A 16,785-nucleotide genomic window follows, 5' to 3' on the forward strand; every position below is an offset into this window, starting at 1 on the left:
TATTTATGAAGGTCCTGGATAGTGAAAACTGGACGGATTTGATCTGATCTGAACCTAAGTAAATCCGATATAATCTAACTTGACTTGGTCTAGTCTGACCTAAAATGACCCTATGTGATTTGATTAGACAACATCTGGCCTGATTTCACACCTGATTTTGTATTGACCTGACCGGATCTGACCCGATCTGGTCTGAATTAATCTTATCTGACTTGCCCTGACTCTGATTTAACTTGATTTGATATAACCTTGTTGTAACTTGAAATCTGGTCTAATCTAATCTGAGCTGATACTGAATCTTTCAGACATCAGGTCAAACCAAGTCAAGTTAAATTAAATCAGGACAGATCAAGTCAAGTCAGATCAGGTCAGGTAGGATCAGGTCTAGCTAAATCAGATGACGTCAGACCAAACCAAGTCAGATTAGATAAACACATAATTACTTATGTGTTTATCTAAGTAATTATATATTAAGTCAAGCCAGCTCACGTCAGTTCAAATCAAATCAGATCCAATCGGACTTAATCTGATTTGACCTGATTTGACCTGACCTTATTTTAAGTCGACTTAACCTAGTATCTAGGAGATCTAGAATATTGAAAACTGTCCGCACCTTATCTGATTTGAAGTGACGATGACTTTGTCTTGGTTTGACCAAAATAAATCTGTCCTAACCTAAATTGACTTGGTCTGCTCCGACGTAACCTGGACCTTTTTTAACTCAACCTGACCTGACTTAATTTAATTTAACTTAATTTGACCCGGTGTCTGGAAGATACTTAACCTGGACTTGATTTGACTAGACCTGACTTGTCCTGATTTGTCATGCTCTGTTGTAACCTGTTCTTACCTCACCTGATCTGACACGACTTTGTCTATGACGACTTGACTTGATTTGACTTAATCTGATTAAAATTTAGTCTAAATATGAGCTAATTTGTTCTGACTTGAAATTACCTACTTAGGATAAAATCTGATTTAGTTTTGCGTAAATATAGTCAATTTAATCAGATGTAATTATTACAATTTAAACTGAAAATAATTATTCTTGATTAAGTAGCAATTAACTTTGTCCAAAATAAATCAAAAGACACCAAACCACCAACTCTGCTTTGATTTTTGTCAACAAGCTATCGAAATTTCACCATATTTCAAACACTGAACTCGTACATGCAGTTGCAAGGTTTTATTTTCCACCGCGTGTAAACATAAATGACAACTTCCCCATCCGGCTTCGGCAGTCTGAAATGTTTACTCCGATGTTTAACAACGAACCGCTACTGAAGCACACATTGAAACTCGACTGCTTACAATTACAAAGAGAAGAGTTTCGTAAGCTTTCCATTATTTACCGCGTCGAAGCAAAGATTTATTTGCTTGCAACAAAAAATTGTATTGGGAGGTGAAGTAGGTACTCAGACTGGCGTAACCTACTCGGCTCGTCTTTGTTACAAAATACACAGCAATATTGTACTTAAGCGTCGTCTTTTTAAGAGCACAACAATTTGGGCCGTTATTCACAATCGGCTTTCCAATTGGAGTCCCTCATTTTGCCGGATTTGCCTTAAGCGCTCCCAAGTACAAGCCCTCGAAGACTGCTCGCCATATTTCGATTGTTCCCATATTTAAATCCTCCTTGAAAATAATTTTTTGTATTTTAGAACGAATGGGGAGTGGAATGAGAAAAAAATTACCAAGGTATGACGAATATTATTTCGTAATCAAAGTAATGGGTTCAGTAGTTTCGGGACACTATGCATAATCAAGTTGCAGTTTTCAGCGACCTGTGAAATTATAGCCACATCTCTGGGAATAAAAACGCGATTAAACTGAAACCATTCTGAATAACTCTGCAGTAATTCTCATTTCCCATCTGGGCCCTTTCCACTCCTAATTTTATCCGGTTTAAGTTTCCCATTTCGCCGCCACTATTTCTTTTCTAAACATCCACTCAAACTGCACTCGGTGGCAAAACGAAACCCGCAACCCCCACATCAAAGGCTTGATCAAAACCCACTGCATCTCCACTACTTAAACCGCTAAAACATCATTTCCGCTAATCTGGCGGGAAAGCTGCATGTCCCGGAAACTGGGTACCATTACGTCGCTGTCTTTCCCCGTGTCAATTATCCTTTCCGGGGCGTGCATTCGATACAGAATGATAATGCGGTCCTTCTGCATTATCCTGTCAAACGGGCGCATCGGGCGCAGACACTCTTATTAAATTTCATCGATCGTCCACAGCGTGTGAGATTCTTCGACTTATCCCTAAATTCCCTTTTCGTAACCTTGATCTGGCCATAAGCCGGGACGTGACTTTGCAGAGTTGCTGCAAGCTGGCGAGTGGGTTAACGTTGTTACAAACAGGAAGGGATGCTGGGACAAAAAGTAATTTGTCGGAGTGTGGACATCGGGAAAATCTTAACGACGCGAGGTCGTAATTTGGTTATCAAGTGAGGAAAAAATTGGGCGCAAATTCGTCGCTTACCTCCGCTACGAGGGTTATATCCAGAGAGCGGATTTCTAGCTTTAATGCTTTTTGTGAAAAATGTAAGCGCGTCAAAACTTTTTTATATCTGTAACTATGATACAATTTGGAGTCATTTGACACATTTTTTTTATGCTTATTTTTTTTTCAGTTTTATATATTTATTTATATTAAAACTTATATGCTTATTTAATGCTTTTTTCGACGAATATGAGTTTCAATGCATATTTTGTTCAAATGCCGGCCTTGTCGGGATGACAAATACTGGTTAGTTAGGCCTATCGTATCGTATGCATTTTAGCTGGACTTGACCATTGAAGTACACTTACTCAAGACCATTTCTGTGAATAGGTTCCGGTCATTTGGGTAATAAAATTTTATTATAGGATTGGAAAAATACTCCATAGATTTTATGACTTTAAATCCTTACTTCCGTTGATAATGAATTAAAGCTTTTAACCAGATGTTCTTTTTCGGCATTTTGCGGCAAGACCGTTGAAGATTTTCTAGAAAAAAGGATTATTGTACCCAACTACCTACCTTAAAATTTTTCTAATGGAAACTTTTAAGTAAATGAACCGTTTATTTCACAACCATCAGTCTATGGCATCTGTCGTAGTACCACGTATAACACTGTACAATCGCACGCAAATGTTTTGAGCCTATGGGCGGATCGTTTTTGCCTGCCCTCACCGAAGAAGGCGGTCCAAATCCTTCAAGGGCAGAATTTGTAGGTAGGCTCAAACTACAACGAAATTCACATTTTACCCAATAAAATTTTATTGACAATAACGGGACGGACAGTAGTTACAATTGGTAAGAAATATGTATGGTTTACACCAGTTCTCCCGAATTTGTCGGAGAAGATTTAGCAGGTAGTTGTTCCCATAAAATAATGGTCACTTTCGTTCGTGAGTAACGATGGTCCGGACATGAATTATTTTGCTTTCTAACATCTTTCGACCAATTGTTCCGTATAAAAAATTTCATCACTTTTTCAAATAAAATACTCTAAAAAAAAACGATATTGTCGTTGAGTGACATGTAACTGGCATAAAAATAAAAACGTGCCATTTTTGTTAACTGATTTTTTTTTTCATAAATGTCGCAAATTTATTAAATTTGTCTAATCATCCCCACCAATAATGTGATGACGTCACTTCAAATTTATGCATAGTAAATGGGTTTTAAATTGTATACAGTAACATAGTCCTACACATGTATGACTCCGTGTGCCAAAAGTATAAAACAAAATTTTGATATTTAATTTTGAAATTGCAAAATCGAATACTTTGAAATCTTGCAGATATTTTAAAGTCATGATAAACATGATACATTTTTAATTAAAATATATTTGGTTATCCCCTCTAAAAAAAAAAATTATGACGTCACCTCAAAATTTTGCAGAATAAATCCTTTCTTAAATGTATACAATATGATGAGTTTTTATACTTGTGATTTATCACTGCATTAATATTTTTTAGATTTGGTTATACAGGGTGTCTCAAAAAAGTTAATGAATACTTTGAAATATTGTAGATGTTTTGAATTTTTTATAAGCATGGTAACTTTTTCGAAAATTTGATTAATCAAATATGCGCAAAATCAAAAATCGGAAAAACTGAAATTCACTAATGCAAAAAACAGAAAATCTAAAAATACAAATCGTAAAAATCGAAAATCTAAAAATGGCTAATCAAAAAATCGAAAATTCAATGAATCAAATACCTAGGTTTATCGAAAAGTGGAAATTCACAAACCTCAAAAATCGAAAAATCGAAAATTGAAAAACGGGAAAACCAAAAAATCGAAAAGTCAAAAATTTGTAATATTGAAAATTAAAAAAATCAAAAACAAAAATAAAAAAAATCGGAAATTAAAATAATCAAAATATATAAAGTAGAAAAAATTGCAAAGCCTAAAAACTGAAACGAACAGAAAAATCGAAAAAGCAAAAAATTGGAAAAACAAAAATTCGAAAAATCTAAAATCTAAAAAGTGGAAAATCGAAAATCTGAATAAAGAAACTTGGGAATTCTGAAAATTGGAAAATCGAAAACCAAAAAATCGGGAAGTAACAAAATTGAAGTCTAACAGTTGAGAATGGAAAAATTGAAAAACCGAAAATTCTAAAAATCGACAATGGACAAATTGAAAATCGCAAAATTTAAATTGAAAAATTGAACATAGAAAAATCGATGAATTGAAAAATCGAAAATTCGACTACTTAAATTTTCTAAAAATCGAAAGTCTGAAAACTGAAAATCGAAAACTCTGAAAAGCGGAAAATAGAATATCGAAAAATTTAAAAGAAAGAAAATTGAAGTCTAAAAACCGAAGAATGGAAAAATTAAAAATCAAAAATGCTAAAAATCAAAACGGAAAAATTCAAAGATTTAAAAAGAAAATCGAAAAATCAAAAATCTGAAAATTGAAACTCGAAAATTTGGAAAATCGAAAAGTAAAAAAATTGAAGACTAAAAGCTGAAAAATGGAAAACTGAACAATCGAAAATTGGAAAATCAAATATCGAAAAATCGAAAAGCCGAAAAATTGAAAATTTGAAAAATCAGATATGCGAAAAACAGAAAATCTGAAAATACAAAACTGGAAAATCAAAAATCTAAAAATGGAAATACCGAAAATCGAAAATTCAATGAATCTAATACGTAGGTCGATCGAAAAACTGGAAATTCACAAATCTGAAAAATCGAAAATTTGCAAGATTGAAAAACCGAGAATTGAAAATTCAAAAAACCGAAAAATGGAAAAATCAAAAATCGAAAAATAGGAAAACCCAAAATTCGAAAATTCATAATATTGAAAACTCTAAAAGTCGACAATTCAAAAATCAAAAAATTGGAAAGTAAAATAATCGAAAAATCGAAAAGGTAAACAAATTGCAAAGCCTAAAAACTGGCGAACGGAAAAATCGAAAAATCGTAAAATCAAAAAGTGGAAAATCGAAAACTGGAAATTGAAAAATCGAAGATTGGAAAATCGAAAAATCGAAAATCGGAATATCGAGAATCGACAAATTAAAAAACCGAAAAATCGAAAAATTAAAAAATCGGAAATCGAAAAATGAAAAAAAAACGAAAATTAAAAAATCGAATAATCCGAAACTAAAATAATAGAAAAGTGGAAAAGTAAAAATTACAAAGTCTCAAAACTGACGAACAGAAAAATTGAAATATCAAAAAAATCGAAAAATTGAAAATCGGAAAATGGAAAAACCGATAAATCGAAAATCGAAAACTCGAAAAATCGAAAATTCGATGAAACAAATACTCGAAAAAATTGCAAGGCCTAAAAATTGAAAAATCAAAAAATCGTAAAAATGAAAATCAAAAAAACCACGATCGAAAAAAAATAAAAAAATCGAAAAGTGGAAAATCGGAAAGTAACAAAATTGAAATCTAAAAGCTGAAGAAGGGAAAATTCTAAAAAGGAACAATCGAAAAAAACAAAATTAAAAATTGAAAATTTGAAAAATGGAAAATCGAAAACTCGAATATCGAGATTTTGAAAAATCGTAAAAATGATAATCGAAAAATCGAAATGCTCAAAAATCGAAAATTCGATTAATCAATATTCTAAAAATCGAAAAAACGGACACAAATCCACAAATCTGAAAAATCGAAAATCGAAATATGAAAAATTAAAAAACCGAAAAATTGAAAAATCCCAAATCGAAAAATGGAAAAACCGAAAATTCAAAAATCAAACTATCGGACAGTAAAATAATCGAAAAATGGAAAAATAAAACAAATTGCAGAACCATAAAAACTGAAACAAACAGAAAAGTCGAAAAACCACAAAAGCGGAAAAACGAAAATCGAAAAATCGCAAATCGAAAAATCGTAAAATCCGAAAATGGAAAATCGAATAATCGAAAGTTGAAAAATCGAAGGTCGAAAAATAAAACAACCGAAAAATCGAAAAATTTAATGATTAATGGAAAATCGAAAAATCGAGAATAGAAGAATTAAAAAACCAGAAAATTGAAAAATCGGAAATCGAAGAATTAAAAACGTAAAATCGAGAATTCAAAAATCAAAAAAATCGGAAAGTAAAACATAATCGAAAATGCAAAAAAATTGCAAAGTCTAAAAACTGACGAACAGAAAAATCAAAAAATTAAAAAATCTGAAAATGGAAAGACGAAAAATCGAAAATTCAAAGAATGGCAAATCAAAAAATCGAAACATCGAAAAATCAAAAAATCGAAAAATTAAAAAATCGAAAAACGAAAAAACTGAAAACTCGAAAATTCAAAATACCGCAAATTTGAAAAATCAGAAAATTGGAAAGTAATAAAATCGAAAAGTTGATAGAAAAATGGAAACTGAAAAATCTAATTCGATGAAACGGTTGGTTGAAAAAACGAAAAATTGAAAATCGAGGTGACCTTTTTTTGAGACAGGCTGTATAAGTAAATCTAAAAAATATTACTGAAATGATAAATCACAGGTATAGACTCATCATATCAAATTTTACGATGACGTCATGCATTTTTTGGCGAAGATAAGCAAATACATTTTGATCGTGGCTTTGAAAGTATTCTTCGAATTTCGTTCCATTTCAAAATTTACTCTTTGTATATTTCAGTGGTCACAACGAGTTCACTAACTACGCTGAAGTATAGAAAGAATAAATTTGTCACCGAAAAGATGTCGGAAGTAGTAAATTATCCTATCGGTCGAAGAACGTTCGGTCCGGTGTTACACCTCGACCCAAGAGAGGCCGCAGTAAAGGATAACAAATGGAATGAATAAAATAAAGTGTCAAACATGATTGATAAACTTTAAACCAAAATTATGAAGTTTATAAACTGAACATTTTTTTTGCTTTTTGAAATGTAGTACACTTCAAAAAATGTCCGTGACTTATTTTAATGTGAATTTTATAACTACGGTCGGCACAATTAGACCTAATATTAGTGTGATTTTGAGCATATTCTCGATGTTATTAGAGCAGGACAGGTTTTTTTTTTCTAACTAATTGACAAGATTTCAAAGCATTCAGTTTTGCAATTTTTGATTTCTTCAATAAAATAAATTGACTCGGTCATTATTTTTTTTTTGAGTCACCCTGTATGTATAAACAAATCCAAAAAATATTAATGGAATGGTAAATCACAAATATAGACTCATCATATTCTGAATATTTTAGATAGGGTATTTATAAAATTAAAACTAATTCCAAACATACCATTGCCCCCACAGCCGATTATAACGAGGTGGGGAACATGGTTACAGGCCACATTTTATTATGACAAATATATCAAAGAATTTGAGGAAGTAGTTAGGGAGTTTAGCCAAGATTCTTCTCAATCGATTAAAGATTGCATAAATATTTTGGAAAACAAAGATTTGCGACAAGATCTAGTTTTTCTAAGAAGCAATTATCAATTCGTATGTGAGGTAATAGAAAAGTTAGAAAAACCCAACATGTTGTTGGTAGATGCCATAAACTTAGTGAAAGAATTTAAACAACAAGCAAACGCAGTAAGGGGTGATATTGGCACTAGAGTATCTCAAAAACTTGACGAAGTGTTAAATAAAAATGCAGGTTTCGGTGTTCTTTCCGACGTTGCTCGTGTTTTACAAGGCCAGAAGGTGGAAAATTTGGAGTTAGATTCAACATTAGTTGCAAAATTCAAATTTGCGCCAACAACGAGTGTGGATGTTGAACGCACATTCTCCAGTTTTAAACACATTTTAAATGATCGGCGAAAAAATTTTACAGTGGACAACATGGAACATATTACAATCATAAATTGTTTTAAAGAAAACTGAAATACGTGTGTAAAATATAAAGTCTAGGATTATTGTAATAATATTTTATCCGAAGTTCTAAGAAGTGTTCTTTGATTTGTAATATGATTATGTTTTTAATGCTTTTTTGCTTAAAATAAAACTTTTTTATTGAAAGTGTTATGCTTATTTAATGCTTTTTTGCTTAAAATAAAACTTTTTTATTGAAAATGTTGTGCTTATGTAAGCGCTTATTCTTAATTTTTTTGTGCTTATAAATCCGCTCTCTAGTTATATGTTTGTGCGAGACATAACCCCCCTGCACCATGCAAACTACCCCATTCATCCGCTCTCGAAACTTTATTAAATTTCCTCGCAGAGGTCATCACCGGCCGGGTCGGACTTCCGCCCAGATTAGACCGTCCAGTTAGCGAGACAATAAGGACTCCGACGACAGCTACTCACCTACGACGGACAGTGACATGGAGAATCCTATCGGGGGCGTCGTGCCGACCTGACACTCGTAGACGCCGCTGTCCCGACGCTGCGGATAGCGCACTTGAAGCGTCCAATCCTCCGTCATGGGATTGTGGATGCTGGTGAACCGCTGGTCGGAGGTGTACGTCGATCTGCCGACGGTGAGCAGGTGCAGGTCGCGGTGGCGGATCCAGGACACCTGGAACAAGAGGAGGTGTATTGTTGGTTGTCGGAGACGGGTCTGGGTTGCGCGAAGAGTGTTTATTTTTCATTTGCATCTGAAATGGGGCCGTGCTGTTTGATGTGTGTTGTGAGTATTTGTTCGGGGTAATTATAGGGCGGGGGAGTGGAAGGGGTGGGGTCGTTGGACTTGGCGAACGGGGATGTTTTGTGGGGGTTTTGGGGGAATTGACACTGAGAGAAGTGTAATTTCTCTCTGTCTGTTAAAACAAAAATAACGATCGCGACAGAAATGGCGGACCTACTTTTCCAAGGCGCAAAACGAACCATGCGTTCATATTCATACGTTTCACCTGTTCTGTATAAACAAAAGCAATTTTTATAAGTGACTAAGCACAGACGGTGAAAACATTTACTTTCTTGGAATGTTTATTCCGTACTTGGTCTGGAATAATTTTGACTGGGAAGGCGATATTTGTTGATTTAGCCATGTGAATTTTGCGCTCGAGTTTGGCAATGGCAGAAAGTGCATTTTAATGGCGCAGTTAGCAACAGGCGTCTTCATAAACTACCGTACTTTAGTTTGCGAGTTAAAGAATTTTCTACGAAACTGGGATCGTTTAAAACTCCATTACGTTGTGGCAGTAACAGTAATAATAGTAGTGTATTTTCGCTAGTAAAACACTTGAGTCTCCTGAGATTCTTAATTTTTTTTAAATTGAAACACCAAAGATTCCGCAAGATATTTTTCATTTTTTCAAAAATAAAACATCAAGAGATCTGAGATCCTATACGGGAAGAGTAACACACCAGGGATCTTCGACATTCTTATTTTTATGAATATAAAACATCCAAGCTCTTGCAATTGTTTTTTTTTTTATAAAACACTAGGCCTCTGAGACTTTTTGAGATGCCTATTTTTTTTTTAAATTGAAAAATCCAAGGTTCCTTAAGTTTCTTTAAATTCTATCGAAAATAATACATTAAGAACCGCTGACATTCTTTAATTTTTTTTCAAAATTAAAACACTGAAGCCCCCGAGACTATTATCTTTTTTTAAATTGAAACACCAAAGATCCAATAAGATTTTTTAAATTTCTTCAATAATACAATACATGGGACGCCCAATTTCAAAATTACCACATCGATAAAAAACAAGGACCTCCCAGCTTTTTAAATTCTTCCAAAAATGAAACACCATGAGGTCTGAGCAACCTTAAAATCTTTCCAACACCAGATAGACCAAGATTCTTTTAAATTTGTTCGATAATCAAACACTCGGGGCCTCTGAAGATGTTGAATTCTTTTAAAATTTATACACTAAATACAAATAGTACACTAGGGACCTCTGAGATACTTAAATTATTTTAAAATTGCAGCATGGAAAATCCTCGAGATTCTTAAATTTTTTCAATGATAGAACATTTCGAGGTTTGAAATTTTTAAAAATTTTTTCAGTAATAAAACACTTCGGAGCCGTGAGATTATCAAGTTCTTTGAAATATAAAACAAAGCACTCCGAGATTCTTAATTTTTTTTTTAAACAGAACACCATGAGACCCGAGATTCTTTAATACGTGAAACACTAGGGTTCCCTGGCATGCTTAAATTCATTTAAAATAGAAAAACCCAATATCTCCCGAGATTCTTCCAAATTCCTAAAAAATACATCTGGATCCTTCGAGATTCTTTCAAAATTTTAAAAAATAAAACACCAGCCCCCCCCCGAGATTCTTAAATTTTTCAAAAACAAAACACCAAGTGGCCCGAGATTCTTCAAAATTTTTACAATAGTAAAATACTGGCGACGCGACGCCTGAGATTCATAAATTCTTTTAAAATTAAAACTACAGATTTTTTTAATTTTCTAAGAAATAATAGACAAAGGAACCGACATTTTTTTTAAATTTGTTCAAAAAAATATAATACACCTCTGATCATTGACATTTTTCAAAAAAATGTCTAAAATAAAATATCAGGGCTGTTGGGATAATTATTTTTAAAAATAAATATCTGGACGCCTGAGATTCTTTAATATATTTTTTTTTAAATAAAACACTGTAGGCGCCCTAGATTCTTAAATTCTTTCAAAATTGAAACACCAAAGACATTGGAAATATTTTAAATTCCTTCAAAAATAAAACAGTAGGGGCCCCTAAGATTGTTAAATTATTTTAAAATTGCAGCATGAAAAATCTCCGAGACTCTTAAATTTTTTCAATGATAGAATATTTAGACGTTTGAAATTCTTTAAAAATTTTTCAATAATAAAACACTTCAGAGTCCTGAGATTATCAAGTTCTTTGAAATATAAAACAAAGTACTCCGAAATTCTTAAATTCTTTCAAAAACAACACCATGAAACTCGAGTTTCTATAATATGTTTTCGAAAGTGAAACACTAGGGTTCTCGGGCATGCTTAATTAAATTCATTTAAAATTGAAAAACCCAATATCTCCCGAGATTCTCCCAAATTCCTGAAAAATACATCTGGGTCCTTCGAGATTCTTCCAAAATTTTTTAAAATAAAACACCAAGCGCCTCCGAGATTCTTAAATTTTTAAAACATAAAACACCAGGTGGCCCGAGATTCTTCAAAATTTTTTCAATAGTAAAATATGGCGACGCGACGCCTGAGATTCGTGAATTCTTTTAAAATTAAAACTACAGATTTTTTTAATTTTCTAAGAAATAATAGACAAAAGAATCGACATTTTTTTTTAAATTTGTTCAAGAATAATATAATACACCTCTGATGATTGACATTCTCTAAAAAAATTTCTAAAATAAAATATCGGGGCTCTTGGGATAATTATTTTTAAAAATAAATATCTGGACGCCTGAGATTCTTTAATATATTTTTTTTTAAATAAAACATTATAGACGCCCTAGATTCTTAAATTCTTTTAAAATTGAAACATCAAAGACATCAGAAATATTTTAAATTTCTTCAAAAATAAAACAGTAGGGGACCCTAAGATTTTTAAATTATTTTAAAATTGCAGCATGAAAAATCTCGGAGACTCTTAAATTTTTTCAATGATAGAATATTTAGACGTTTGAAATTCGTTAAATTTTTTTCAATAATAAAACACTTTGGAGCCCTGAGATTATCAAATTCTTTCAAAAACAGAACACCATGAGACCCGAGATTCTATAATATGTTCTCGAAAGTGAAACACTAGGGTTCTCGGACATGCTTAATTAAATTCATTTAAAATTAAAAAACCCAATATCTCCAGAGATTCTCCCAAATTCCTGAAAAATACATCTGGGTCCTTTGAGATTCTTTCAAAATTTTTTAAAATAAAACACCAGGCGCCTCCGAGATTCTTAAATTTTTAAAAAATAAAACACCAGGTGGCCCGAGATTCTTCAAAATTTTTTCAATAGTAAAATACTGGCGACGCGACGCCTGAGATTCATAAATTCTTTTAAAATTAAAACTACAGGTTTTTTTTTATTTTCTAGGAAATAATAGACAAAGGAACCGACATTTTTTTTAATTAGTTCAAAAATAATATAATACAGCTCTGATCATTAACATTCTTTAAAAAAATTTCTAAAATAAAATATCATGGCTCTTGGGATAATTATTTTTAAAAATAAATATCTGGACGCCTGAGATTCTTTAATTTTTTTTTTTAATAAAACATTATAGGGGCCGTAGATTCTCAAATTCTTTTAAAATTGAGACACCAAAGGTCACAGAAATATTTTAAATTTCTTCAGAAAAAAAACACTAGGGGACCCTAAGATTCTTAAATTATTTTAAAATTACAGCATGGAAAATCCTCGAGATTCTTAAATTTTTTCAATGATAGAACATCTAGATGTTTGAAACTCTTTAAAAATTTTTCTATAATAAAACACTTCGGGGTCCTGAGATTATCAAGTTCTTTGAAATATAAAACAAAGTACTCCGAAATTCTTAAATTTTTTTAAAAACAGAACACCATGAAACTCAAGATTCTATAATATGTTTTCGAAAGTGAAACACTAGGGTTCTCGGGCATGCTTAATTAAATTCATTTAAAATTGAAAAACCCAATATCTCCCGAGATTCTCCCAAATTCCTGAAAAATACATCCGGGTCCTTCGAGATTCTTCCAAAATTTTTTAAGATAAAACACCATGCGCCTCCGAGATTCTTAAATTTTTAAAAAATAAAACACCAGGTGGCCCGAGATTCTTCAAAATTTTTTCAATAGTAAAATACTGGCGACGCTACGCCTGAAATTCATAAATTCTTTTAAAATTAAAACTACAGATTTTTTTAATTTTCTAAGAAATAATAGACAAATGAACCGACATTTTTTTTTTAATTTGTTCAAGAATAATATAATACACCTCTGATGATTGACATTCTTTAAAACAATTTCTAAAATAAAATATCGGGGCTCTTGGGATAATTATTTTTAAAAATAAATATCTGGACGCCTGAGATTCTTTAATATATTTTTTTTTAAATAAAACATTATAGACGCCCTAGATTCTTAAATTCTTTTAAAATTGAAACATCAGAGACATCAGAAATATTTTAAATTTCTTCAAAAATAAAACAGTAGGGGATCCTAAGATTTTTAAATTATTTTAAAATTGCAGCATGAAAAATCTCGGAGACTCTTAAATTTTTTCAATGATAGAATATTTAGACGTTTGAAATTCGTTAAAATTTTTTCAATAATAAAACACTTTGGAGCCCTGAGATTATCAAATTCTTTCAAAAACAGAACACCATGAGACCCGAGATTCTATAATATGTTTTCGAAAGTGAAACACTAGGGTTCTCCGGCATGCTTAATTAAATTCATTTAAAATTGAAAAACCCAATATCTCCAGAGATTCTCCCAAATTCAGGAAAAATACATCTGGATCCTTCGAGATTCTTTCAAAATTTTTTAAAATAAAACATCAACCACCTCCGAGATTCTTAAATTTTTAAAAAATAAAACACCAGGTGGCCCGAGATTCTTCAAAATTTTTTCAATAGTAAAGCACCGGGGACGCCTGGGATTCTTGAATTCTTTCAGAAATAAGAGACCAAGATTTTAAGATTTATACAAAAATAATATAACAAGATTTGTACAAAAATAATATAATACACTTGCGATCACTGACATTCTTTAAAAAAAATCTAAAATAAAATATCAGGGGTCCTCGGATTATTAAATTCTTAAAAATAAAAGATTGGATCCCTGAGATTCTTTAATATTTTTTTCAAAAATAAAACACCAGCGGGGCCCTAGATCCTTCATTTCTTTTAAAATTGAAACACCAACGACCGCAGAAATATTTTAAATTCCTTCAGAAATAAAACACTAGGGGACTCGGAGATCCTTAAATTATTTTAAAATTGTAGCAAGGATAATCTCCGAGATTCTTAAATTTTTAAATGATAGAACATTTAGAGATTTGAGATTCTTTCAAATTTTCTCAATAATAAAATTATTAGATTCTTTGAAATACAAAACGAAGGACTACGAGATTCTTAAATTCTCTTTCAAGAACAGAACACCATGAGACCCGAGATTCTTTAATATGTTTTCGAAAGTAAAACACTAGGGTTCTCTAACATGCTTAAATTCAGTTAAAATTAAAGCACCAAAGATCTCTCGAGATTCTTCCAAATTTCTAAAAAATACACCTGGAGCCTCTGGGATTCTTTCAAATTCTTTAAAAAGGAAACACCAGGGGCCTCCGAGATTTATAAATTTTTAAAAATAAAACACCAAGTAGCCCGAGATCCTTCAAAATTTTTCAATACCTAGTAAAATACTGGCGACCCCTGAGATTCATAAATTCTTTTAAAATGAAAACAACAAGTCTCCCCCGAGATTTTTTAACTTTTTTTTACAAATAATAGACAAAAAAACGATGTTTTTTTTAAATTTGTTTAAAAATAATATAATACACCTCTATTAAATTTTTAAAAATAAAACTCTGGATCCCTGAGATTCTTTAATAATTTTTCCAAAAATAAAACATTACCCGCGGTCTAGATCCTTAAATTCTTCTAAAATTGAAACAGCAAAGACCCCAGAAATATTTTAAATTTATTCAGAAATAAAACACTAAGAGCCCCCCATATTCTTAAATTTTTAAAAATTAAAACACCAGGTGGCCCAACATTCTTCAAAATTTTTTCAGGACTAAAATACTAGCGACCCCCAAGATTCATAAATTCTTTTAAAATTAAAACAACAAGAGTCCCCCGAGATTATTTTTTTTTTTAAATAATAGTCAAAGGAACCAATATTTTTTAAAATTTGTTCAAAAATAATAAAACACACCTGTGATCAGTCATTCTTTAAAAAAAAATTCTTAAGTTAAATTTCAGGGTTCTTGGGATTATTAAATTAAAAAAACAAAAATCTCTGAACCCCTGAGATTCTTTAATATTTTTTCAGAAATAAAACACTAGGGTACCCGGAGATTCTTAAATTATTTTAAAATTGCAGCATGGATAATCCCCGAAATTCTTAAATTTTTTCAATGATAAAACATTAACAGGTATGAAATTCTTCTTTTTTGAATAATAAAAGACTTCGGGCCTCTGAGATTCTCAAATTCTTGGAAACATAAAACAAAGGACTCTGAGATTCTTAAATTCGTTTAAAATTGAAACACCAAAGATTCTTCGAGATATTTTTCATTCTTGTAAAACTAAAACACCAAAAGATTTGAGATCCTCTAGTGGTCCCTAAGATTCTTAAATTCTTCTAAAATTGAAACATCAAAGGTCCCACAAAAGTCTTTAAATTCTTTCAAAAATAATACGCCAGGGGCTTTTGATATTCCTTTCTATTAATATAAAAATCCAAGCTCTAGACATTTTTAAATTTTTTCAAAATAAAACACTAGGCCTCTGAGCATTTTTAACATTTTTCAAAAATACAAGACTTGTGGCCTTGAGATGCCTAAATTCTTTTAAATTGAAATATCAATATCAGGTTCCTCAAGTCTGAGATTCTTTAATTTGTTTTTTTTTTTTTTAATAAAACATCAGCGGCTCCCTAGATCCTTAATTTTTTTTTAATTGAAAGACCAAAGATCTCCCCTGATTCTTCCAAATTCCTACAAAATACATCTGGAGCTTCCGAGATTCTTTCAAATTCTTTGAAAATAAAACACCAGGGGGCCCCCAGGATTCTTAAATTTCTAAAAATGAAACACCACGAGATTCGAAATTCTTCAAAATTCTTTCAGTAGTAAAACACTAGAGGCCCCTGAGATTCATAAATTCTTTTAAAATTAAAACGACAATGATCAGAGATTATTTATTTTTTTTTTTAGAAATAAGAGAGTAAGAGACCGATATATTTTTTTTAATTTGTTAAAAATAATATAATACACGAACATTCTTTCAAAAAATTCCTAAAATAAAATATCGGCGTTCCTGGGATTATTAAATTTGTAAAAATGAAAGTCTGGACCTCTAAGATACTTTAATATTTTTTTCAAAAATAAAACACTAGTGTCCTAAATCCTTAAATTCTTTTAAAATTGGGACACCAAAGACTCCCGAAATATTTTAAATTCCTTCAAAAATAAAACACTAGGACACCCTGAGATTTTTAAATTATTTTAAAAGTGGGGACCCCTGGGATTCTTAAATTCTTCAAGAAATAAAAGACCAACAAAGAACTGACATTTTGTTAAATTTGTACAAAAATTCTTTTAAAATAGCAGCATGCATAATCCCTGAGAATCTTAAATTCTTTCAAAATAGAACATCAAGAAGTATGAGATTCTTTAAGTTTTTTTCAATAATAAAACACTTTAGGCTCTGAGATTCCCAAATTCTTTCAAAAACAGAACACCACATGATACCCGAGATTCTTTAACTTGTCTTCGAAAGTAAAACACTGGGGTTCTCTA

General features: G+C 31.4%; 1 protein-coding gene across 1 annotated transcript in view; it reads right to left on the minus strand.

Annotated features, from left to right (window-relative positions):
- The window catches only part of LOC135125975 (lachesin-like), a 261,363-nt gene that overhangs the window by 73,809 nt on the left and 170,769 nt on the right, over positions 1-16,785 (minus strand). Inside the window, exon 3 of the mRNA XM_064051762.1 lies at positions 8,713-8,923. Coding sequence (XP_063907832.1) covers positions 8,713-8,923 — 211 coding nt within the window. The remainder of the gene's footprint in view (positions 1-8,712; positions 8,924-16,785) is intronic.

This window comes from Zophobas morio, unplaced genomic scaffold (genome assembly GCF_036711695.1).
Source record: "Zophobas morio isolate AGI-343-1 ecotype UQ-CSIRO unplaced genomic scaffold, CSIRO_AGI_Zmor_V1 ptg000010l, whole genome shotgun sequence".
Taxonomy (NCBI): domain Eukaryota; kingdom Metazoa; phylum Arthropoda; class Insecta; order Coleoptera; family Tenebrionidae; genus Zophobas; species Zophobas morio.